General features: G+C 35.6%; 1 protein-coding gene across 3 annotated transcripts in view; it reads right to left on the bottom strand.

Annotated features, from left to right (window-relative positions):
• Positions 1–26,246, bottom strand: part of NCAM2 (neural cell adhesion molecule 2) — a 562,051-nt gene that overhangs the window by 189,882 nt on the left and 345,923 nt on the right. For all 3 annotated transcript variants that reach the window (XM_021706993.1, XM_008074038.2, XM_021706994.1), the window contains 2 exons: positions 23,148–23,308; positions 19,344–19,489 (listed from right to left, as the gene is read on the bottom strand). In XM_021706993.1, coding sequence (XP_021562668.1) covers positions 19,344–19,489; positions 23,148–23,308 — 307 coding nt within the window. The remainder of the gene's footprint in view (positions 1–19,343; positions 19,490–23,147; positions 23,309–26,246) is intronic.

Genomic DNA, 26,246 nt, shown 5'->3' with positions numbered 1-26,246 from the left:
AGGGAAACAATGATTATCTGAGGTCCTCTAATGCAACATCACAACAAATTTTTCAAAATGTCTTTTAGACATTGGTGATTTAGCAGATGACACTAGAAAAATTCAAAGGAATTAACATTCTCTTTTGGAATTTAATACATTTCATTATCTAGAATCTTTGTTAGACATTATATGCATTTTGATAATGTCAACACTTTTGTCATACTAGCATTCATAGTAAATAAGCCAAGTGTCTAATGCAACTATATTTATGACTCCTTAAAATGTTAGAACAAATATATGACTACTGTTTCTTTAAAACCCCTAGCCTAAAATTCTTGAGGAGGTGGATTTGAGAAATAACTCCTGCCCTCTTCTTCAGTTATTTGCTAAAACATTTTATTATATTTATTTGTTGATTTTTAAATTAAGCTTCTCTCTTTGATGTTTGTTCTTGGCTTTTTGTTTTGTTTCATTGTTTTTATTATCGGTCTTAGACTCAAGCACTAAGAATTGCCTATAATTGCATCCCAGAATGCACCTTCAGGGTTTGGTAAAAAGGAACAAATAAAATTCATCATAAAAGTAATAAAAATAAAGCTGTAAAAAATTTGCCCAGAAGTATAACTACTCACAAGGATATATAAAACATTCTTACATACTGTCCTTCATTCTTAAAAACAATGCTATAAATATGCCATCGTATTTTTCATTTCACTAAAGCTTTTTTACTTTGAAATTTTATTATTTTTTTTTACAATATAGAAAGAATTTAATATTTGAAAAGCAATTGAGTGAGAAGGACAGAAGTTATTTCTCAAATCCACTTCCTCAAGAATTTTAGGCTAGGAGTTTTAAAGAATAATATAGTACGCAGGGGGTTAAGGAATGGGCACTGAAGACTGATTGAAAATGAAGTCATAAAGGTGCTGAAACTGTCTTGTGCTCAGAACCTGTATCTGGATAGATGGTTATGGGATTGGTTGAGTCAGCTTCTTGGTGTGAGCCATGGGTTGGGGTGGGGGCAGGTGAGTCTGACAGAATGCGAAGTCTGAAAAACATCTCAAAGACCAGTCTTAGGCTTATGTTATCTATAGGAGCAAGTGAGGAAGTTATAAATTTTTGAATGATGTTTAACTGTGGAAGGTATGTGGGAAGCCGATCAAAGCTGCTCTAGTCTTTTGGCCAAACTTCTGGATGACACCAACAAGGTTTGCACGATCTAAGGGTTTTTTTTTAAGAGAAAATAAGCTCATCACCTATGGCCAGCTCCCAACCTCCCCCTGTCCTGGTCAGGACAAGGCAGAATTCAGGCCACTATCACAGTTATAATCGTGCGGACATTTATTCATTTTACGAAGGCAGTTTTTGGTTGTTTGTTTGTTTTTTTACAAAAGTGTTTCATCTGCCCACCACCCCAATCTTTTCTTTGGAATGCAGTGAAGTGAAATGGTTAGGCAAGCTCTGGAAACCTTCTGGATTTCAGTTTCTTTATCTGAAACATGGGAATAATATACAACCTCATGGGAGTTTGTGCAAGCTAAGACCATGTATGCTTAGCTGCCATGTAATAATGAATCCTGGATGAAACCCAGAAATTTGCATGTTTACATCACCTCAGGTGATCATAGTGAGTGGTATGGATTATGATGAGAAATATTAAGACAATTGTTCTCCACCTGTCTGTACATCAGAATCATCTGGGGAGCTTTTAAAAATTTCAGGTGCTCCAGTTGAAACTGAGCGAATTAAATCAGAAGTTTGTGTGTGGAGAAATCTAAGTGTCTGTATTTTTAATGACCACTCTAACCCCGGTGATTACTATGGGCAGTCAAAGTTCAGAGCGAGGCTTTAGGGAAGTAGGAAAGGGTCATGCTGACTTTGGGACAATCACTAACCTCTGAGCCACAGTTCCTCCATTAGAGGAATGACAAAAATAGACGAACTTTACTGTTTGATTATGCAGATTCATTGAGATAATTCTGTACACTGTTTGGCATGGGGGGGTCTGTCTGGCAAAGAGACCTATATTGACTGGATTTGGGAGGAGGCAGGATGGATATCAGAAGCCACCATCAGACTGAGGCCCTCTTGTAACTGAGTATCACAGACTTAAAATGTATTTTAAAGTTTTCTCCCCTCACTTCACTAGAGCTTTTATAACAATACAGAAATTAGAATCTTTATGAAGTCTCTACTTTAAATCAATAATGGTGAATTTGTTGGTCTCGTTTCTATTTAAAGAGGAAAGGAAACGTTGAAAAAATTTAAATTGTCCCCTCTAATATTAATATACCAATACACACTTAAGTTTTATTTTCATAAGTAAGAGTCTTAAGTAATTTTCACCAGCCTAAAACAAATTAAGAGGAGACATTTTGGTGAGAGTAGATACAATTTGCAATATACGCACCAGAAAAGAGGCCTGACAGGCAAACAAGTTGAACTGGGGCTGTCATAGTGTAGAGCAACATGCCAAAGCTATATTTATGGCTTTGGGAAAGTCCACTTACAAACTCAAAGCTGGCATTTTGAATATGAAAATTATATATTTCAAAACTGAATATTCATAAAGAAATGACTGCTAACTTTAAATATGCTTTGATTTCATCTTCCCTCCTGAATTGTATGCACTGTGAAGCAAGAAACTTCCATTTTTCACTGCTGCATTCCTTTTGCCTAGAATATAAAATGCCATCGTAACAGTCTTCTGTAATATTTGTTGATATTTGTTAAGTGAATGGGGGCTAGTGATAAAGAAAATGTTAATCACATACATTTCTATCACATTAAGATTATTTTACTGCTTAGATTTTAGAAATTTATTTTCAAAAATTTATATTTGCTTAAGTGTGAAAAAAAGGAAATATAAAAAAGCTAATGTAATCTTCACATTTTATATATACAATGATTTTATATATACAAATGAAAAAGTAGAGTTTTCATCAGAGAGTTTTATGTAAGGTAAAAAATTCACTGTTATTTTCTGCCTTCCAATAAAAGTGGCTTAAGTAAATAATTTGTAAAATATAAAATGTCCTTATTTAGAGCAGGAACTCCCTATCATAAATGACAAATATTAAACTGCAGTAAAATATATGTACATACATAATAAAGAATTATATTGCTGAGCACAAAACAATAATACAATACTACCAGTGCTATAATAAATATATGGTGAGATATTTAAATTGTTATACATTTTAAAGCATCATGTTTTATTCAGGTAGTTGTCTCTAAAGATTTGCCTATCTTTATTAGTGAGAAAAATCCCTTTTGAATTGATGTTTTCATCTGCAAAAGTATTTTAATTATGTATCCTCCAGGTCGCAGAGCCTAAATCTATGAAGAAAATACTTACTAAATCTACATTCTGAAAAGAGAAAGGCCCATTTTCGTAAAATTACAATTTCCGTGTGTAAAATGCAAAACTAAATGTTAAAGTTTACTATTTCTACTTTGAATTAAATTAAAAGAAATAATTTTAAGTTTCAGTTTGAATATATCTATTTATCGGAAGGAATGAAAGTTAAAATTGGACTCAGTACAAAAGTAAATGTTAAATCAGGAAGGTTGTTTTCTTTAACACAAAAAGACACAGTTTAAAAAAAATGAATGTAAAAGAACAGAAAATTCTACCATTTTAATCACAAAGTTTTGAAGTGATCCAAACTCAAGCCAAGACCAGTATTTCATATTTTACTTTTGTAAAAAAAGGAAAAGGTTGCTTTTAAAGTTGATCTCTCTGCTTTATTTATTCTGTTTATTGGCAACAATGTAAAAAAAATTTGTTATTAAGGATGAAATTAAATGAGTTTCTGTTACAATGTTTGTGAATAAACTGTACCCATTAGTGAAGTGAAGCATATTATTTACCAGAGAGAAGTGCTCGGCTACACAAATAGAATGGAGAATGGGTTCTATCCTAGTTGAAACAACCTTAAACATGCTCCACTCAAAACTTCAAAGCTAAATTTTGTATCACATCAATTCAAAATATGTTTGATACAAAAGAAGCATTTCTGAAAATGTGGCCTGGGTACTACTAGGAGTGCACAAGCTGACTTTAGGTTTTACTTTGGAAAATAATTTGTATTGTATAGTTTCATATTAATTTTAATGTTCACTTAAAAATAAAACTTAGATATGCATCAAGCTTTTGATTTTGCTGATAATTTCAGTGAAGTTAAGGATAAATAAAAAATAATCAGGCAAGGTTCTGTGGCACACACCTGTAATCCCAGTGCTTTGACAGGCTAAGGCAGAAGGATCACTTGAATCCAGGAGTTCAAGAATAGCCTGGGCAATATAGTTAGATCCATCTGTGTCAAATTTTTTTTTTCTTTTGAGTTGGAGTCTCACTCTGTCGCCCAGACTGGAATGCAGTGGCCCCTCCCGGCCAACGCAGCCTTGACCTGCTGGGCTCCAGCGATCCTTCCGCCTCAGCCTTCTGAGTAGCAGGAACTACAACCACGCCCGGCTAAGTTTTTTGATTTATTGTAGAGATGAGGTCTCCCAAGTTGCCCGGGTGGGTCTCGAACCTGTGGGCTCAGGCAATCCATTCACCTCAGCCTCCCAAAGCGTGGGATTACAGGCTGAGCCACCGAGCCCGGCTCCAAAATTTTTTTAAAAAAACATAGCTAGGTGTGGGGTGTACACCTGCAGTCTCATCTACTTGGGAGGTTGAGGCAGAGGATTGCTTGAGTCCAGAAGTTCAAAGCTGTGGTGAATTAGGATGGTATCACTTCACTCCAGCCTGAGTGACAGAGCAAAACTCTGTGTCTAAATAATAATAATAATAATTATTATTATTCAATTTAAATTTTAAAAATGGGTATATAAGAGACCAGGCAACACATGAATACAAAAGAAAATAAAGATGGCTGTCAAATTACTGACGTTTGAGAACTGCTGCTTTAGTTACTAATAACTGATTAATGTACATTTCAAATATTTCTTATTCAATGTAGTGTGGGATTAATTTTTAGTGCAGATAGGTCTGTAATATACAAGGTGGGACAAGTGTAACAGGAATAAAATAATTATAGATTCTGTATCTTTTATTTATTTATGTATTTATGTATTTATTTATTTTTTGAGTTGGAGTCTCACTCTGTCGCCCAGACTGGAGTGCAGTGGCCCCTCCCAGCCACCGCAGCCTCGACCTGCTGGGCTCCGACGATCCTTCCACCTCCGCCTTCCAAGTAGCTGGAACTATAGACACGCACTACCACACACGGCTAATTTTGTTTGTTTGTTTGTTTGTTTTGATTTATTGTAGAGATGAGGTCTCGCCAAGTTGCCCAGGGAGGCCTCAAACCTGCGGACTCAGGCAATTCAGTCACCTGGGCCTCCCAAAGAGCGGGATTATAGGCTGAGCCACTGAGCCAGACTTTTGTTTTTTTGTTTTTTTTTAAATTGGAGTCTCATTCTGTCTCCCAGGCTGGAGTGCAGTGGCATGCTCACGGTTACCCCAGCATTGACCTGCTGGGATCAGTAGATCCTTCCCCCTCAGTCTTCCAGGTAGCCAGAACTACAGGCACGTGCTTACCACACCCAGCTAATTTTTTGATTTATTGTAGAGATTAGGTCTCACCAAGTTTCCCAGGTCGTTCTCGAACCCATGGGCCCTGGCAAACCCCTCACTTCAGCCTCCCAGATTCTGTATCTTAAGGGTAGATAAATGACACAAGAGAGATGTTATATATAATAAGCACTTTATATTTATTATATAAAACATTCTATTCATATACATAAAATTGCTGTTATGTTTATCATTTTTTAAAGAATTCTAGAGGCAAAAATCACTCATTAAGTAAAACTTTTTACTTCAATTTAATACTAAAATTGACAAGTAACAATATTTCTAGACAAATATTTTAAATAAACCAGATTTATCATATGGATATGAAAACATATTTTGAAACATTCAAGAAGAATGAATCATTCTTAATAAATCTTGTTTTGTTACATACAGCATGTTCTTTTTTTCCCCCTACCATAAATGTCCTGTTTAGGCACTTATACTGTGGAAGAGTCTTTTCCAAATCACTATTTACTGCAATATGATATGAGAGGTGTACACTGGCCCAAAAAGAGGCAAAAAAAAAAAAGAAAAGAAAAAGAAAAAAAAAAAGCCTCACTTCCTAGAGAGAAAAAAATCTGGAGGAGTGGGGGAAGATAGATGTGAGAGAATGGGAAGAAGAGGATGATGGTGTAAAATATCTACAATATTGTGTCTCATAGGATAAGAGACCAGTCTTCTTTCCTTAAGAGTGAATTGAGAACTTATCCTCACCTAGCATAGGAAGCTAGAAACCTCATCTGCATTTCCTTACATGGATGGAGATTGAAGTCAACATAAAGGTGGTTAAGATGAGCTCCAAAGTCAGACTTCTGACATTGTCAACTTCCAAAAGGAATGTGATATACAGTCACATGATCTGGAATTTACTATAGTAAGATATCTTGCTATATAAATCATTGAATTAATGTTGCTAGTGATCATTTTAGAGTAAACTTTTGTATAGCTATGTGAGGGAGTACAATTTATGATGACCAAGGTAGAAAATGCAACCGTTTTTGTGGACGGTATTCTTCCATAGAGTACATATGACCATGCACATGAAAATTGCTCTCTGGTACGTTTTGTGCAGTCAGTCACTGACACAGAGTTAACAAATTCATTTTGTTATGTATAAAAATATCTCAATGCAACTCAACAATGGGTACAATACTGAATAAGAGTGGATACCTGCAGGGACATGAGAAAATAGCACTTTTAAGTTGTTCCCTTTGTGTCTGAGATATTGTTATGTGCAATCTCATCTCATCTTCAGAACAGTTTTTCAGGTAGGAATTATTATCCTGATTTATACATTCAGCACTGAAATCAGATGTGAGAGGTAACATGGTCAATGATATACCAAAAGCTAAAAAGTAAGGATTAGGTTTTGGTTGTGTGACACTTTATATAGATTCCCACTATAATTAATTGATATCTGAGATTTAATATGTGCTAATATTATTTGATTAAGAGGAATGATAGTAAGCAATGATATAAAGAAAATTTGGTTCAAAATAGATAAGAAGTGTGAATATAAAGTGGAAACAGGGAGTGTTTATTATGTGCCAGAAATGTATCAAAACACTGCAGACACACAATCTTGCATAGTTATCAGATCAGCCCTTTGAAAGAAGCATGATTTTACTTAATAAAGAAAGTTTTTAAAGAAAATATTAAATTGCTTCGTATGTACAAAACAATTTAGAACTTTAATTCAAGCTATTTCATAGTTTATGGCAATAGCTTTTCTTTCTTGAGTTTTATTGTATACATCTAAATAGTACAATCAAGTATACAACAGCACTGGTTAAATAAATAGGTCTGGGGTTTCCAATTATATACACACATACATCTTAGGAAGATGTCATATTAATATTCAACAATTACTTTATTAATTTAATATATCATTGAATAGCTTCAGTATTGTGCATCAATAATATTTTAATGGCAATATCACTAATAATAATTTAGTTTCATTAATATAAGTTGTCTAGAAATTTTAAATAAATTAATAATTAAATATTGGTGATAAGTAATTCAATAAAATAGAGAAAGAAATATTATCCTGAAATAGCAAAGGATATTGTAAAATATTTTTAAAATAGATATGTTTCTATGTATATATAAAATTTATCTTAAGTTTTAAAAATAATGTATGTTATTCTACATGTAGGTAAGATGTTTTAGATTACAGATGAAAATAGTAATTAGTTTAAGATAGCCCTCTTTTACGCATCACAAATTTTATTGTTTTTGAAGGACATTATCACATTATACAAGAATATTTAAGGCATATTAATATGCATAGCTCAATATCTTCCACAAAGCAAGGGAGAGTTATTAGTATCAGGAACCATTAGAATATGAGAAATTTCATATAAGGCAAGAATTTTTTTTCCCCAGTAGCATTTGTGGGAAATAATATAATTCTATTACTAATTGAAATTAGTCTGAATTGTAGTATAAAATTGTGCTTCCCACTCAAAAAAAAAAAAAAACCAGCAATTAGGAGCACACAGTAATTAGTAAGTTGCTATCATTAAAATGTTAACCAATATTCATTGAAGATGGACTCTGATAATATTTATTTACTAGCTTAAGCTAATCATTTATTTTATAAAAAGAATAATGTTAAGGTTCAAAATTATTTCCTTTTTTCTTGTTTAAAAATTTTCTTATAGAGATGTGGGGTACAAGTGAGGATTAATTACATAAGTAGGCTGCATGTAGGTGGGTTTGGGCTTTGAACTGGCCCTCACTCTCCTTGTGGTAGACCAGGTACCCTTTGTGTTGTCACATGTCCTCCACCCTCTTCCTTCCCTTCCCACTCTGGCAGTGACTGCTGAACCCTCCCTTGAGCTCAAGTGTCTGTTTTTCAGGGCCCACTTAGGACTCAGACCATGAGGTATTCAGTTATTTGCTGCTATGATAGATTGAGTTGTATTTTGGTGTCTAACTCCATCCAATTTGCTGCAAAGTTCATGGTTTTGCTCATCTTTATGGTTGTGTAATACTCCATAGTGTATATGTACCACATTTTCTTTATCCAGTCCATTTTTGAATGGCAGCAGAGTTCGTTCCATGGTTTTGTCATTATGAATAGTATGACAATGAACATGCATGTGCCGTCTCTTTTTGGTGAACGATTTATGTTCCTCTAGGTATATTCCCAGGAGAGGGATTGCTGGGTCATATGGAAGGTCAATTTTTAGTCTACACCACTTTCTGAAGAGGTTTAAGTAGTTTGCACTCCCACCAACAGTGTAGAAGTACTCCCTTTTCATTGCACCTGCACCACCATCTGTTGTTTATTGACTTATTAATGATAGCCATCCTTATTGGGGTTAGGTGTTATCTCACTGAGTTTTGATTTGCATTTATCTGAGGATTAGTGAGATTGAGCGTTTTTTCATGTGTCTGTTGGTGGCTTGTATGTCTTCTTTTGAGAAGTGTCTGTTCATGTCCTCTGCCCCCTTTTTAATTTTTCTTTTCTTTCACTTCATTTGATTCCTTGTAGATTATGGATGCTAGGCCTTTGTCAGACACAAAATTTGCAAATATTTGTCCCATTCTGTGGGTTGTCTCTTTACTCTCCTAATGGTTTCTTTTGCAGTGCAAAAACTTTTCAGTTTGAGGAGTTGCAACTTTCTCTATTTTAGCTTTTATGGCATATGCTTTTGGAGAGTTGATCAAGAATTTGTTGCCGACTCTGAAGTGCATAAGGGAGTTTCCTTTGTTTACATTTTCTTATAGGATTCTTATAGATTGAGGGTAAGTATTCTTATAGACTTTATGTATTTGATTCATTTTTAATTGACTTTTTTTTTTTTTTTGAGTTGGAGTCTTACTCTGTCATCCAGACTGGAGTGCAGTGGCCGCTACCGGCCACCGCAGCCTCGAACTGCTGGGCTCCAGCGATCCTTCCGCCTCAGCCTTCCAAGTAGCCGGAATTACAGGCATGCACTACCACGCCCGGCTGATTTTTTGATTTATTGTAGAGATGAGGTCTCGCTGCCCAGGCGAGTCTCGAACCCTCAGGCTCAGGCAATCCACTCACCTCAGCCTCCCAAAGGCATGGGATTACAGGCTGAGCCACTGAGCCCAGCTTACTTGACTTTTTAATGTGGTAAAAGGTAGAGGTCCAATTTCATTTTTCTGCATGTGGTCAGTTTTCCTAGCACCATTTGCTAAATATGGTCTCCTTTCCCCAGTGATTATTATTGATGCTTTATTGAAGATAAGTTGGTTGGGAGACTATGTTTTTGCTTTTGGAAACTCTGTCCTGTTCCATCGGTCTGTGCCTATCCTTGTACCAATACCAGGCTGTTTTAGTTACTGTAGCCAGCCAAATAGTTTAAGTCTAGAAGTGTGATACCTCCCACTTTGTTCCTTTTGCTGAAGATTGTTTTGGCTATTATTTCTCTTTTCTGCTTCCATATGAATTTTCTGTATTGTTATTTCCAGGTCAGAGAAGAATGATGTTCTGTATTGTTATTTCCAGGTCAGAGAAGATAATCGGATGGGTATTTCATTGAATCTGTAGACTGCCTTGGGTAGTATGAACATCTTGACAATACTGATTCTTCTAATCCATAAGCAAGGAATGTTTTTCCATTAGTTTCTGTCATCCTTGATTTATTTGAGCAGTGTTTTGTAGTTCTCTTCGAAAAGGTCTTTCACTTATCTGGTTAGATAGGTGCAAAGTATTTCATTTTTGTGGAGATATTGTGAATGGGATTGTGGTTCTCTGTATGCTTGTTGCTGGTGATTAGAAGTGCAACTGTTTTTGTACATTGATTTTGTTCCTCAAAACTTTACCAATGTCATTTAGCAGTGTGAGGAAGCATTTGACAGATTTCCCTGGGTGTTCACGGCATAGCATCATATCGTCCACAAAGAGGGATAGCTTAACTTCCTCTTTTACTATCTGGATACCCATGATTTTCTTCTATTGCCTGTTTCCTCTGGTTAGAACTGCCAGCACTACATTGGACAGGAAGGATGAGAGTGGGCATCCATGTCTTAGGGGGGATTCTTCCAATTTCTGCACATATAGTAAAATGTTGGCTGTGAGTTTATCATAAATATGGCTTTTGCTATTTTGAGGAATGGTCCTATGCCTAGGCTCTCAAGGGTTTTTATCAAGAATGAATGCTAGATTTTGCTGAAAGCCTTTTTTGCATCTAATGATATAATCATGTGGTCTTGGTTTCACATCCGTTAATGCACTGAATGAATTATATTAATGGTCTTGTGAATCTTGAACCAGTGCATCCCAGGAATGAGGCCCACCTGGTCATGGTGGAAGATCCTTGAGATGTGAATTGGGATCTGATTTGCTAGAATCTTGTTGAGAATTTTTGTGTCTATGTTCATCAAGAAGACTGGTCTTAATTATCTTTCCTTATTGGGTCTTTACCAGGTTTGGGTATCAGTATAACGTTAGCTTCATAAAATAAGTTGGGGAGAATTCCATCGTTCTCAATTGCCTGGAATTATTTCAATAGGATTGGTATCAGCTCCTGCTTATATGTCTTGTAGAATTCAGCTGGGAAGCCATCTGGTCCTGGGATATGTTTCATGGGGAGATTTCATGTGACTGTGCTGATTTCCTAGATTGTTATAGGCATGTTTAAAGTTTCAGTAACTTTTTTCAACCTTGGGAGGTTGTATGATGTCAGAAAGTGCCCCATTTCCTTTATGTTTTTTAGTTTATTTGCATACAGGTGTTCACAGTGATAGCAAATAATATTTTGAATGATATAAGGGTCAGTTGTGACTTTGCCTTTTGCATTTCTAATTTGGTTTATTAGGACTTTCTTCCTCTTTTTTTAAGTCAATCTTGCCAGGAATCCATCTATCATATTTATCCTTCCAAATAACCAGTTTTTTGTCTTGATTATTTCTATGATATTTTTGTCTTCTATGTCCTGCAATTGTGAGTTTATCTTAGTGATCTGGTTTTTTTCTAGTAAGGTTAGGACTTTTGTGATCTTGCCTCTCAGCACCCTGGGGTGTGATGTTAGGCTGTTTCCTTGTGATCTTTCTGTTTTCTTGATGTGTATGTTCAATGCTATGAAATTTACTCTTGACGCTGCTTTCATAGCATCACAGAGATTCTGATAATAGGCGTCTTTATTTTTCTTTGTTTCCAGGAATCTTTTTATTTCTGTCTTTATTTCCATGTTGACTCAAAAGTTGTTCAGTGGTGTGTTGTTTAGCATCCATGCTTTTGTGTGTTTTAGAGGGATATAGTGGGTGGTGATATTTTTTATTCTACCGTGATCTCAGAAGATGCATGGTATTATTTTGATCTTTTGAAATTTTTTCATGCTTGTTCTGAGAATGTGATCGATCTTGGAGTAAGTCCCATGTGCTGAGGAGTAGAAGGTATACTCTGTAGTTTTGGGGTGAAGTGTTCGGTAGATGTCTATTAAGTCCATTTGATCAAGAGCTGAGTTGGGGGTGCTGGATCTCCTTGTTGGTTTTTTGCCTTGATGATCTATCTAAAGCTGTTAGTGTGTTATTTAGTTTTCCAACTATAATAGTGTGAGAGTCAATATCCTCTCTTAATTTGCTTAGTGGTTTTTTCATAAAACCTGGTGCTCCAGTGTTGCATGCATGTTTGTTTAAGATGGATAATTCTTGGTGATGGATTGAGCCTTTTATCATTATATAGTGTCCTTCTGTGTCATTTTGAACTTTTGACAGCTTGAAGACTGCTTTGTCTGATACTGAATAGCTACTTCTGCATCTTCTGTTTTCCCTTTGCTAGAAAGATTGTGTTCCAGGCTCCAGCTTTGAGTCTATGGGTGAGATGAGTTTCCTAAAGACAACAGATTGTTGGATCATGCTTTTTTATCCAGTTTGCCACTCTTTGTCTTTTCAGTGGTGCATTTAGTTCTTTCAAGTTCAAGTGGATACTGAAATGTGAGTGTTTATTCCTGTCATAGGACTATTAGAGGGCTGCTTTGTTTCCTTTCAACTTTTGCATTTATATATGTGTGGGTGCTCTGTATGCTCTGTTAACTCTGTGCTTGCCTGTACTTTTGTGATGAACATGACCATTCTTTTGCTTTTTCTTTCTTTCTTTCTTATTTCTTTGTTCAACACTCTCGTAATTATCTCCTGAAGGGCTGATCTGGAGACAGCAATTCCCATGGAGATTGGATGTCTTTGAATAATTTTCTCCTTCACTGATGAAGCTTAGCTAGGTGGGGTAGGAAATTCTTGGCTGGAATTATTTACTTTTAAGAATATTAAAAATTGGACTCCAGTCCCTTCTGATTTTGAGTGTATCTACAAATAAGGCTAGTGTGGTTCTGGTGGTTCTTTCCTGGTAGGTATTCTGATCTTTCTCTCTCACTGCCTTTAGGATTTTTTTCTTTCATGCTTACTTTGTGGAGGTAGATTACTATCTATTTTGGAGTTGGTCTTCTCATTTGATACCTTGTGGAACTTCTCTGAATCGCTTGTGCTAGAATGGTTGTGTCTCTGGTGAGATGGAAGAAAGTTTTCTTGGATAACCTTATGGAGTGCTGTTCTATGGTTTTCTCCATATCCCTTCCTGCTTCAGGGATACCAGTCAGGCTTAGACTTGGCTTATAGAAATAGCCCCATACCTCTTGGAGGCTTTGCTCTTTCTTTTGAATTTCTTTTTTTTTCCCTATGTTTTTGACAGATTGAGTTAATTCCATATATTGGTCTTCAAGCTCTGAGATTTTTTCCTCTGCTTGGTTGATCCTACTTCCTATGATTGTTACTTTGTTATTGATTTTGAGGATGGAGTTATTTATTTCAGAATAGGCTTTTTTGAGATTGGCCAACTTCACTTTTACTTCCTGCATGAGTTCATTGAGTTTTGCTTCTTGTTTCTCTTGATTCCTATACATTTTTGCCATCCAATCTCTGATTTCTATAACTGTCATTTGGGGCAGGTCATTCTGGTGGGGTTTCTGTTGCATGCTCTGAATACCGTATTTTCAGGTAATATTTCTTTAGGACTCTGAAGATTGCCTATATTTGTCCATTGAATTTCCCTCATTTGTGACAACCCTCTTCTCATAATTCCCTCACTGAGAGAGAAAGCATTCACTTCTGCTTATTGCTACACCTGGTGGCAGGTTTCCATTACTGCAGGTTTTCTCTATCACTGCTAAACTAGTCAGACCAGTTTTCAGTTCCTGTTGCATGTAACTGATGGCTTGCACCTGGCTGGGAGGGGGTGAACCAACTTAGAAAGTCTTAGAATCACTCATCTCACTTCTTCACTGGGAAGGACTTTAGTTCCTATACTAACCTGGTACATGGCAGAGGATGGGCTTCCCAGATCCCATGCCTGTCTTTGTTTTCTAGTCTCTGTGTGTTCAAAGAGACCTTTGCTGGGTTCAATGAGTTTCACCAATCCAAATGTGTTCAGGGTGTCTCCAGCTCTTTTTGGTTGGGGCCCTATTCTCTGCCTTCCTCCTCAAAAGAGGTGCCAGTTTGTTTCTCCCCCAGTTGCTTCTGGTGGCTGTACCAGTCAGATTCCATCTGCAGGCAGGTTTTTCCTGCCTAGAAGCTAGCCACCATGGCAGCAGCTGATATGCTGGTTTTGTTCCCCATTCCTCGTGGGCTCTGGTTGATCACTGCTGTGCCCTGGTTAGGATTCCTCTCACTTGGGATTGATGGCTCACACACAGTTGTCGGGGGGGCGGGGGGAGTGAACCAACTCAAATGGTCTTAAAATCACTCACCCCTCTCCTTCCTTGAGCAGAGCTTCTGTTTCTGTCTGAGCTTGGCACTGGGCAGGGAATTGAGCCCCCAGAATCCTGCATTCGCCATGACTCTGTGGTCTCTGTACATTCAAAGAGACCTCTGCTGCATACAATGTATTTTGTGCATCCCAAAGTGTTCAAGGAATTTCTGTCTATCTGCGCAAGGGTCCCTACTCTCTGTTTTGCCAAGCAAGAGATGCACTGGTTTGTTGTTCTTCCTTGAGATTGTTTCTGAAAACATGAGCTTTCAAATATTTTTAGTAGCACCCACTATAACAATTATGTTTTACTTATATGCATATTAACAGAAAAATTAAATAATTGTTGTGTTTGCTAACCATCAAATTCAGATTATAAGCAACTTTTGAACCAAAACAAATGTTCTTCTATGTTTCTAACTGCATTGAGTTAATGGAAATACCATTTAAATTCATAGGAGAAGGGAAGCCAGATACCTAACAGGATCCTGAAGATGCACAATGAAGAGTAAAAGACCACAGTTCAAATCCCTAGGGGACCTTGGGAAAATCCCTGTATTTCCCTGATCATCAGTTTCCTTTTCCACAAGGCTGGTAGCTTATGGAAATATTTTTGGAGATAAAATGGTGCAATGTGAGTATAAATCCTTCCCCAACAAGAACGGGAATCTCAGTCCTCTTATGTTATATTTAGGCTGACATTATAATTTGTTTGTGACCATTATAATGTGGCAGAAGTGACAATGCATTACTTCAAAGCTTAGTACAGTATCTGTCTGGCCTGATTATCTTTAAATGTTCTCTCTGGAGAAAATGGAGAAAACCTTTGGATATAGCAGAAGGAAGACTACTCTGAGACAGCCATGCTGGAGAGGCTTCATGTAGGCATTCCAAAACACAGCTCCATCTGAGCTCACAACTCACAACCAGCACTGACTGCTAGCCATCAAAATAAGGAGATATCTGATTATGGGGATACCAAATTAAAAATACTTCTTTATCACTTTTTTTTTTATGAAGGATCTTCCCACAGAGACCATAGTTTCTCCACTGTTCTCATCCATGATTGTAATCTTTGCATGTCTGCTCCCACAAGGGAGACTGCACAGTCAAATGCTACTTAGGACTGTTTTGAGTATGTTTATCTAATTCTTGAGTTCAGTATAAGAACATTTACTTACCTATAAACAGAAGTTATATATTTATCATTTATTTTGTCTTATATGGTGATTGATTATGTACTTAGACAAGAAAATGGGATACTGTTGAGACTCTTGCCTTCTTTGAAAAATCTACAAGGATGAACATATTCGCTAAATATATTGTTTTGTTGTTGGATGAAATTATTAGTTTGAACCATATGAGACTGATGATATTTTATTGTGTATGACCCACACATTTGCAATTTCATCAAAATTTTGACTAATATATGGATATGGGAACTTTTAAAACTGCAGTTTAGTTTTGTATTTTGCAGGCCTCCATCAGGTGACAATGAACAAGTTAAGAGCATTTTTCTGTTGAAAAATTAGTTTCAAATTTCAACTTAAAAAAAATTATCTTGACTTAGAGTTGAGGGTTGTTTCCCAAAATATGATCCGAAGATCGTTTATATAACATCAGTTGATGAGTTTGTTAAATGTGTATTCCTAAATCCCAAGGTAGATATGCTAACTCAAACTCATGGAGTGGGAATCAAGCATCTGCATTATAATAGACTTTCCAAGCGATTTCTATGAAAAGCACAGTCTTAAACTACTTTGTATGACAAGAATGATATGATTTCCATATACTGTGATGATTAGTATTCAATCAAACCTTAGGTGGCTGGCTTTATGGAATCTATTAGCAACCAGAATTTTCCCAGAATGGAAGCAACAAAATAAACTGTGCTTAAAACATTATGTACTCTCAGCCTGTAATCCCAGCACTTTGGGAGACTGAGGCGAGGTGACTGCCTGGGCCCACAGGCTCAAGACCAGTCCCAGTAACTTGGCGAGCCGCGTGTCTACAACAAATCAAAAATTAGCCCAGTGTGTTATTGCATGCCTGTAGTTCTGGCTACTTGTAAGGCTGAGGCAGAAGTATCGCTGGACGTCAGCAGGTCAACGCTGGAATGTCCGTGAGCATGTCACTGCACTCCAGGCTGGACAACGGAGTGAGACTCCAACTCAAAAAAAAAAAAAAAAAAATTACGTACTAGGAAATGATAAAAAACAAATTGAATTGAATATGTTTAATGTGACAAACGCTTTCGCTTGTATTTTATAAAGTACCCTCATCTTCCTTATAACAATAAGGAAAATAAGTTTTATTATCAACATTTAAAGGTAATCAAACTCATATTAAAAAGACTTCAAACAACATTGTCAAAGCTTAAGCATCATAAATGACATAACTGATATGCAAAACTAGATTTGCTTCACTTAAAAGCTCAGCTCAACCATTCAACCTGTGCATGCGATGTTGAAGAAACTAGAAATATTAGGACCAAATAAGATTACTGGAGTCCAAAAAAATAAGTTTGGGATCTTAAAATATGTTTTTAAAATTTCAATAATAAAGAAGTGTCTTAATTTTTTTTTATCCATTGACTAAAAGTTGTTCAGAAAAGCATATTTAGTTTTCTATAACTGTCTTGTGACCAATAAAAAAAGGAAAAACATTTTTTTTTTGAGCTGAAGTCTCACTCTGTCACACAGACAGCCTCGACTTGCTGGGCTCCGGCGATCCTTCCGCCTCAGCCTTCTGAGTAGCTGGAACTACAGGCGCGCACTACCATGCCCGGCTAATTTTTTTTTTTTTTAATTTATTGTAGAGATGAGCACCAAGTTGCCCAGGCGGGTCTCGAACCCGCGGGCTCAGGCAATCCACTCACCTCAGCCTCCCAAGGTGCGGGATTACAGGCTGAGCCACCGAGCCCGGCAATTTTTTTTTTTTTTTTTGGTTTAAAGAGTTTATTACTTAGATGAATAGCAAAAGCAAGATCAAACTGGTGTCAGCCCCTCATGTCCCTTGTCACATCACAGGACAATTTAGAACCAGAAGGACCAAATGACAGACCATGTGAGCAGAGAGTCACCTTGCTATTGTGTCTTCTTTAATAGAGATAGCACAAATAAAGAGAAGCTAGAAGATTATTTTTTCACAGCTTCTATATAAGAAATTTTTGTGTTTGGTTTAGAATGGTCTGTGGCACAGATTCTAAAATAAAGTATCACAACTATCCAGTTACTTGATAACATTTTATTGATAAAATAAATGAGTATAATTTGCCTCTCATTCTCAGCTTATACATAAGTAAACCTCTGTTAAATGAAGAGTAAATGCTCTTTTGGAGAAAAGAACTTTGAGGAACGTTACAGTAGACAGTAATTAGAAAGCATAGCATTAAAAATGTGAGGGTGCAATTAATACAGGTTAAGGACATGAAAACAAATACTCTTGATTGATCTCATCTAATAAACGGGTTACATTTAAATATGAAACAATCCCTGACACTTTTAGATATTGATTGCATTTTTCAAAAATTTTATGGAAATTTAATTCTTTTCAGATTTTGCAACTGTGTCACAGTAACATCTATGATTTTCTGTTAAAAATGCCAATGTGAACTATGACATTTCTGTGGTTTGCAGAAGATTATGATTATCATCCATATTCTATAAATTTGATTTTCTATTTGAATATACAAAACAAATATATCAAAACAGTACAACTACCACCAAAAAAGAAAAATGTTATTATGAGTAGAAAATGGAATCAAAAGAGGTGATATATGAGAACAAATTCTTTCAAAAGATAATAAATGAACCCCAAAAATGCCTTTTTAGTCAATTTATGGGATTAGCATTTTGCTAAATATAACACAACGAGTGAAGAAGAATAGAAAGTATATTATGGACGAAACTATATTTTTTTTATAATCAATGCTAATAAATCAAAGGTAAACTGAGGTGTACAAATTTTTTAAAAACCAATGTTGTGTAAAAGTCAATGAAAAAAGTTTAAGGAAGGCTTTCCTTTAACCTCAAATAGAGAAAATCAAACTAATAGCTTAATTTTATAACTTTTTGTGAAAATACCAATTGTATCATGTTATTTCTTCACCATCTTTCCCTTTATCTGTATATGGAGTTTTATGTAAGTATTTGTAAAACAATAACAATAATGAAAATCCATTAAGTTTAGGGAGACATAAAGCAATGTTTAATTTATTTCTAAGTAGTTTGGATGCATTTTGGTGAAAGCTCATCAAAATGCTGAAATTTGTATTTCCCCTTTTTGGATTCTGAATTACATGAAAGCAGAAACCTACATCTTTCCTGCACTAAGATAGTTCTAAAGAGTAAAGAGTAAAATGATAGCCAGACTATACTGAACTTGAAATCTTTTCCTTTTAATGCCACCAAAACTTTACCTACAAAAAACTAGCTGCAGGTCAGATTTGGCCTATTGACCTTGGATTGTTGACCTGGTCTAAGTAAAATAGAAACTAAATTAATTTGAAGTAAATTATCTTTGCAAATTCCCTCCAGCATTTGTCACTCACTACAATATTTTTTAAAAGCACAAGCATTTATTTAATATACTGAAATTGTGAAGGTTTAAGGTCAAATGTATTGGTTTGAAAAATTTAATTTCTGTTTTTAAAATAGCAATATTATTTGTCTCCAGTACTTTTCTCACTGTCAATAATTCTCAAAAGCCAGATACTTACACAGCAGACACAGAGGTTAAAATTGCAGTAACATATTTTATAGATTAAATGTATACCAACAGCCAATGTAAGGAATTCTAAGAAAAATGACAATAGCCTAAAATTTTGTGACGTATGAAATAAAATATTTCATACATGACTTTAAATATTTCACAATGACTCTTTTCTCCTCTAAGTATTTTTAGGCTGACTTTGTGATAGAGTTACCTTTTTAAAATGTAAATCATTTATTTGATTTCTGCAAGTTATATGGTAAATTGGAGACTAATGTGAGATTTAATAATATTCAAAACCACAAAAATTAAAATGATATTAGAAACCACTTTATATTGAGGAGTTTTTACCTTATCACCTTCAGAAAACGTGATGCCATCCACAGCTCTTTTCCAAGTGATTTCTGGAATAGGTTCCCCTTCCGCATCACATACGAGTGTCACTTGACCATTCTCATACGTAGTCTCATTTTTAAGCTGTATTATGTGAGGCTGTACTGTAAAGAATATATACATTACTCAATCGATATTGGAGGAAAATATTACTGTTCAGACTTAAAAGTAATGGTGGATGCTTAAGTCCATTTGAGCAGAGAATGAGATTATTGACTCCATAGCAATCACAGTGGCATTTTTTTGGTGTATAGAAGTGCCAAAATAGTTGCAAAATATATTAGAAAAACTTTAGAAAATGACGTTCATATGTTATCATTATGAAATAATTTCAGATGGCTTAGAAACTCACATATAAATTATGATTCTTATCAAAATCTTATGTTTAAAAACCACCCTATTCTGTATTTACTTTTCTTAAAGCCATAAAATTAAAATATCTTCTTTTAAAGCCAAATGTGTGTTTACATACATATATGTATATATGTATACACACATGAATATTCATATGTATATACATATACACGTCTATATCTATATGGCATCTGTTTATATAATGATTTTCTATTAAACTTTAACAACTGTCATTGAAGAAGGAAAACAGTGATGCATGTTGAATATGTAGTAGAAATAATTATAACAATTTTTGAAAATATTTATGAGATAAATATGTACCTATCCAGAACCCTAAAGGCCAATACCTTAAGAAATAAGATAGACAAGTGGTACTTCATCAAATTAACGAGCTTCTGCAAAGCAAAGGAAACCATAAAGAGAGCAGGGAGACACCCCACAGAATGGGAAAAAATATTTGTCAACTGTATATCTGACAAAGGCCTAACATCTAGGCTCTACAAGGAACTCAAACGTGCCAAAAGGAAAAAGACAGACAGTCTCTTTATAAAGTGGGCAAAAGACATGAATAGACACTTCTCAAAAGAAGATATACGGGCAACCAACAGACACATGAAAAAGTGCTCAGCCTCATTCATCATCAGAGAAATGCAAATCAAAACCACATTGAGATACCACCTAACCCCTGTAAGAATGGCCATCATTAATAAAAACAAACAACGACAGATACTGGCGGAATGTGGAGAAAAGGGAATGCTTCTACACTGCTGGTGGGAATGCACACTCATACAACCTCTCTGGAAAACAGTCTGGAGATTTCTGAAAGAACTAGAAATTGACCTTCCATATGACCCAGCAATTCCCCTATTGGGAATATGCCCAGCAGAACTCAAATTATTCTACGAAAAAGACACCTGCACACAAATGTTTGTTGCAGCTCTATTCACAATAGCAAAAACACGGAACCAACCGTGTTGCCCATGAAAGCTGAACTGAATAAAAAAAAGTGGTACATATACACAATGGAATATTATGCAGCCATAAAGAAGGACAAATATATGAACTTTGCAGTAAATTGGATGGATTTGGGTCTACCATACGAAGTGATTTATCATAGAAACAAAAAACGGAGTTCCATATATTCTCACTCATAAAATGACCTTGAACAATTACAATGCTATAAGAAAGCGACTGGCAGTAGTGGAAAACTGTCAGGGGAGGCGGGGTGGGACTGGCAGTTGAGGGAAACTGCTAGGGGAGGGGGGGCATACCTCATTAACAAGGATACCTGCAAGATCAATGTTTGTATACATAAACCTGAATTGTACCCCACATCTTTATAATAAATAAATAAATTTTTAAAAAGAAAATATTTATGAGATAAATATGTACGTTATTTACATATATTACTTTAGCTGATTTGACTTCAGTCTACCTAAAACTAGATATTGTAACTGTTATTTCTTTATAGTTAAATATCCATGTAAAGAGAAACATATCTATTAACTGAATTTAATATTAAAACATGTCCATCCATAAACTTATGTAATACCATAGAGATATATTACTTGAACTGTGTTATCTGCATTTCTTAAGTTTGCTTATGCTGATTTAGATATAAAATGGATATCTTGTTATTTCAGTATAAGTAACAGAGTTTTTAAAAAATTCTTTCAATATAATTAACTGTGGGATATAAATAAATTGTTTGCAATTGCAGAAAATGCATTCTCAAGGTCAAAAGTATGACATATATAATTCTAAAACATTTACTAGTGGGAATCTAGTTGAAAATATTATTTAACTCTGTTCTCATTCATTGCTACCCTGATTTTTTAAAAAATAAGTAATTATATACGATTTCACATGAGCCCATTGAGGTAGAGAACATTCACCCTTTAGCATTGTCTTATACATCACATTTGCAATTAATTAATTTATTCTAATTATACTGAGTCAAAATTTATTTAATGTTGTAGGTTTCAAAGACAACAAAAATTTTAGGTGGGGAATATTGCTGTAACAAGTTAATTGGGGGCTCTCTATAATTTCGAATAGTTTCAAGTTTATTTACTCTTCCTTCTACATGAACAATCTTCTCCCAGTCCTTAGTTTTGTATACTTCTCATCCAAATAGATTTTTGTACAAAAATCACTTAAACGTTACCCTTCTGAATAACTTTCCAACACCTTCAAATCTAAAATAATAGTCCTTTTAATCTAGTACTACCAAATGTTTCCAGTGGCACTTTCTTCTTAGAATATCTTATTCAATTTTGTTTTAAATTTTAATACATTTTGGTGTATGGTTATCATCTGTCCCACTCTGGTAGAATATATGTTTTATGAAAATCTGCCTGATTCAGAAAATGTTTCTATCACAACAAATGCAGGACAAACCCGCAGAGGGTGTGTCCACAAAAAAGTTAACATTCACTCACCCCGTGGTGAGTGTAAGTGTGGTCTGCTCTTGCCACCTGAAACCATTAGTCCTTACTCTCACAGATTTCTCCCTCCTTCCTTTTCCCATTCTGTGGGTTGTCTCTTTACTCTCTTGATGGTTTATTTTGCTGTGCAAAAGCTTTTCAGTTGGCTTAGGTCCCACTTGTCTATCTTATCTTTTATAGCATATGCTTTGGGGGTTTGATTAAGAAATGGTTGCCAACTCCAGTATGCATAAGAGCGTCTCCTACATTTTCTTCTAAGATTCTTATAGTTTGAGGTCTTACATTTAGCTCTTTGTTCCATTTAGAGTTGTTTTTTATAGATGGAGAAAACATACTAACTGATAGTAGTGTATATAATTTTAATACTACACTATTTAAAGAGAAAAATTATATTACAGAGAGCTACGACTATAATTGTCTTTCTTCTTGCCAACATAATGGAAGCAAAATCAGTATTATTTTAGGGTGCTAGTTAGTATGCTCCATAAGTCCCCTAAAGAAGACCATATAGCTCTTGGTAAATAAGGAAGATATTTATATTCTATTTCATTCTAACAAAAGGAAAACAGTATTTATAGTTACAGGTCAATATGTATAAATTATAGTGTTTAAGATGTGCTCTTTTGAAGTATATTGAAAGTAAAACGGATCCAAACATGTATCATTTAAAGACTTATAAAGATCAACACTTACAGAGATATTAATCTTATTAATTTTAAATGAACATTTTCCAGCTTCTGTTATGTGTCAGTCAATATCTAACAAAAATGTGTGTGTGCAATTTTATGTAATTCTTAAAATAACTCTATCTGGCAGCTTAAATTTAAAAATACATCACAGAGAAGAGGAAACTAAAGTTTAATTATGAAAACTTTATACAGTTGAATGAATGACAAAGCAGACCTGGGCTCTGATCTTACTCTACACATCACAGTTTTGACCATTGTGCTGTAATATTTACCAAAGACTTGGAGGAATGTCTGCTTTTCATCTTCTCCTGCCTTATTTGTGGCCCTGCAGACATAAGAACCCCCGTCACTATTGATGATGTTTCTGACAGTGAGTTCTGTGTTGCTTCCTTTCAGGGTGTATTTTTCATTTTCTTCAATGAGCTTGCCATTCCTAAAGGAAAAAAAAAAAGCGGTAAATCTTCACAAATCTGACTTTTTAACTAAGGAAGTTAAAATCAACTTTTGGATGTATAGGCATCAATTATTTCATGGCTACTGTTATCGATGGACAAAAGACAATATTCCAATTAAAAGTATATTTTTCGTAGTCCAGAAACTTAATGCATAAACATAAAAATTGTAATTGAAAATTATTTTGGCTTTAGAAACAAGAATAACCTTTGTGCTATGTTGAAATCTTGACACTAGTCGGGCAAAAAGAAAAAAAGGCAGATAAATTCAATTTGTGCTTTGATTGGTGTAAAAAAGTAAGTAGTCTTTGCCAATTTTAATTCTACACACACTTTAAATATTGGTGACTGAACACATATTTATGAAACATATTTATTCACTAGTTTCCTGGGACACATTTAAAATAATTTCATGGAAAATTTCTCTAAAGAATTCTCAAATAAATATTATAAAAATACCTAATTAATTTAAATTGCATATAAGTACTGCCAACAAAAGGATAGGATGAGATATTTATGTGAAAACATAACTAATTAGAGAAATCATTCTGAATATGATTTAATTAATTAATGAGAATAAATCATTACACAAATAATATCAATATTTTCCAAGTTCCTTCTGAACTGAAATAGATCTTATTTTGCTCTAATTCTGGTGTTTGTAGTCCTATTTAATATTTTTTGTTAGGGCCGTGAAAAACAGGTTTTATTCAGTAACTGCTGACAGGGAAAGAGCTGAGCTCAATTTATCCAGAGGTGATCTGGGTGTTTGGAGGGAGGAGGGAGGCAGGTATCTAAATCAGGGTTCTGTCCTCCCATAGAGACTGGGAGGCAGGCCTTACTGTTCTTGATGATTACATTTCAAAGAAAGAAACTGCTGCTTAGTTGAAAGACATAAGACATGAGAGAGAGAGAGAGAGAGAGAGAGAGAGAGAGAGAGAGAGAAAGGGAGGGGCGGGACCTGGCATCAAGTGTTTCAAATAATAAAGCTTCCTGGACGCATTATGCTTTTTCAAGAAGGCACTTTAAGGGGGCCTAGGGTCATGCTAGGCGTCAGGGCCTTGTGCTGCTAAAAGCCACGCTGGACTTTGGTCAAGTCGCTTAGTGCAGAGGTTGGGACTGAGCTGCCCTGTGCTGAGAGTTCTGCAGTGCTCAGCGAGACGCGCTGCCCAGTGCCCTGTGCTCCAACCCCCTGGGGACCTCGGCAGTGGCAGAGGATCAGCTCAGAGACAAGTCAAGGGGTCACTGGCCTGCCTGGACTTGAATGCCAAGAGTAGAGAAGAACTGGCAGCTGCTGGTGCTTAACTTGAAGGGAATTTGGAGGAGACGGGAACACTTCCTTACACCTTTGGAAATGGAGGAGCCCCCAAGGAATGCTCATTCCTCCCCAGTCTGGGGAGGTCTCTTTAAGTGAGGACAGCGCCCGACTTGGGCGCAGGAGGATGGGGAGCCACAGGTGGGGGTGCGAACCTGGAGCTGGATCCCAGCACCCACCCTGAGGTGGCTGGGATTGCTGCTGGAGGCCTGCTGAAGGGCGCCCTGAGCCCTTTGACCCCGCGCCCCTGTTGCTACCAGCTGGGAATCCGCCCCCACCTTGTGGGGGGAGCAAAAACGTCCTTAGCCGCAGACTGACCCCCCCAACGACGTTGGGTGTGCACCTGGTCCTCGTGGAGTTTAGCCATAATCCTCTAACAAAGACTTTCAAATATTTTTTTACTGTAACCTACAGTAAGAAATATTTCAAATGTATTGAAATCTGAAATATTTCTATAATTCTCCCTAGTATTTGTAAAATTTATTATGTATTCTTTTCACATCCATTTTATTCATCTCATTTCCTTTTCTTTTTTCTTCTCTTTCTTCTCCTTCTTTGCCTACCCTGCCACATTTTTCTTATAATTGTGGGATGAATGACTGAATTAATTTTGAGAATTAATTATGTATACATTTCTACTAATGTAAAAACTTTAGAAGTCTGTCACTTGGGGTGGAGAGATTTATTTGTCCATATAAGTTTAAATTTAAAATAGACATTTCCACAAAGATTGTTTTAAAGTCTTTTCCAGCATAAAACAGAACATTTCTCCAACATACTGAGTCTTCCCAGTGAATTATGCTTCTGCAAACATTTACACATATAGTAATACAATCCTTGTCCTTCTATGACTCAATGGCATTTTTACAAATTCTTATAACATCTCTAAATGTACAGTGAAATATGCAAGCATTTGTTAAGAATAGTGAAGGGGATGGCTAAGCCTGTAATCCCAGCACTTTGGGAGGCTGAGGCGAGAGGATTGCCTGAACCTGGGGGATCAAGACCAGCCTGGGCAACTTGGTGAGACCTTGACTCTACAATAAATTATAAAAACTAGCCTGCATGGTGTCATGCGTCTGTAGTTCCACCTACTTGGAAGGCTGAGGCAGAAGGATCGCCCGAGCCCAGCAGGCCAAGGCTGTGGTGGCTGTGAGCGTGCTACTGTACTCTAGCCTGGGCGACAAGAGAGAGACTCTAACTCAAAAAAAAAAAAAAAAATAGCAGAGGGTCACAAAATTAGGGTTTATAAAATAATAGCGAATGCATATGTAGTATCTTTTACTTTTATATTTTTCATGCATTTAGTCATCAAATCTTGAATACTATAAAATGACAATATTTCAGTATTTTTGTCTATATTTTAATGTATAGATAGAGCTTTTGCCACAGTGAGACAATATATTTTTCAATATTTTCAATGATAATTATTATTTTATAATAATAATAACACTGTAGAGGTTTCAGCAGCTTATAGTCCATAAAACACTTTCCCTGTATAATTTTCTTGATGGAATATGCATCATTATCCTATAATGTGCATATTATTTCTCCATTCTCATTCAATGATCAGAAAATTAAATTATACATATGATATCTCCACT

This window comes from Carlito syrichta, unplaced genomic scaffold (assembly GCF_000164805.1).
Source record: "Carlito syrichta isolate Samal-C Ts95f unplaced genomic scaffold, Tarsius_syrichta-2.0.1 Scaffold316281, whole genome shotgun sequence".
NCBI classification, from domain to species: Eukaryota; Metazoa; Chordata; class Mammalia; order Primates; family Tarsiidae; genus Carlito; species Carlito syrichta.
Note: the sequence above shows the minus strand (reverse complement) of the source record. Positions and strands in the feature narration are given on the sequence as shown.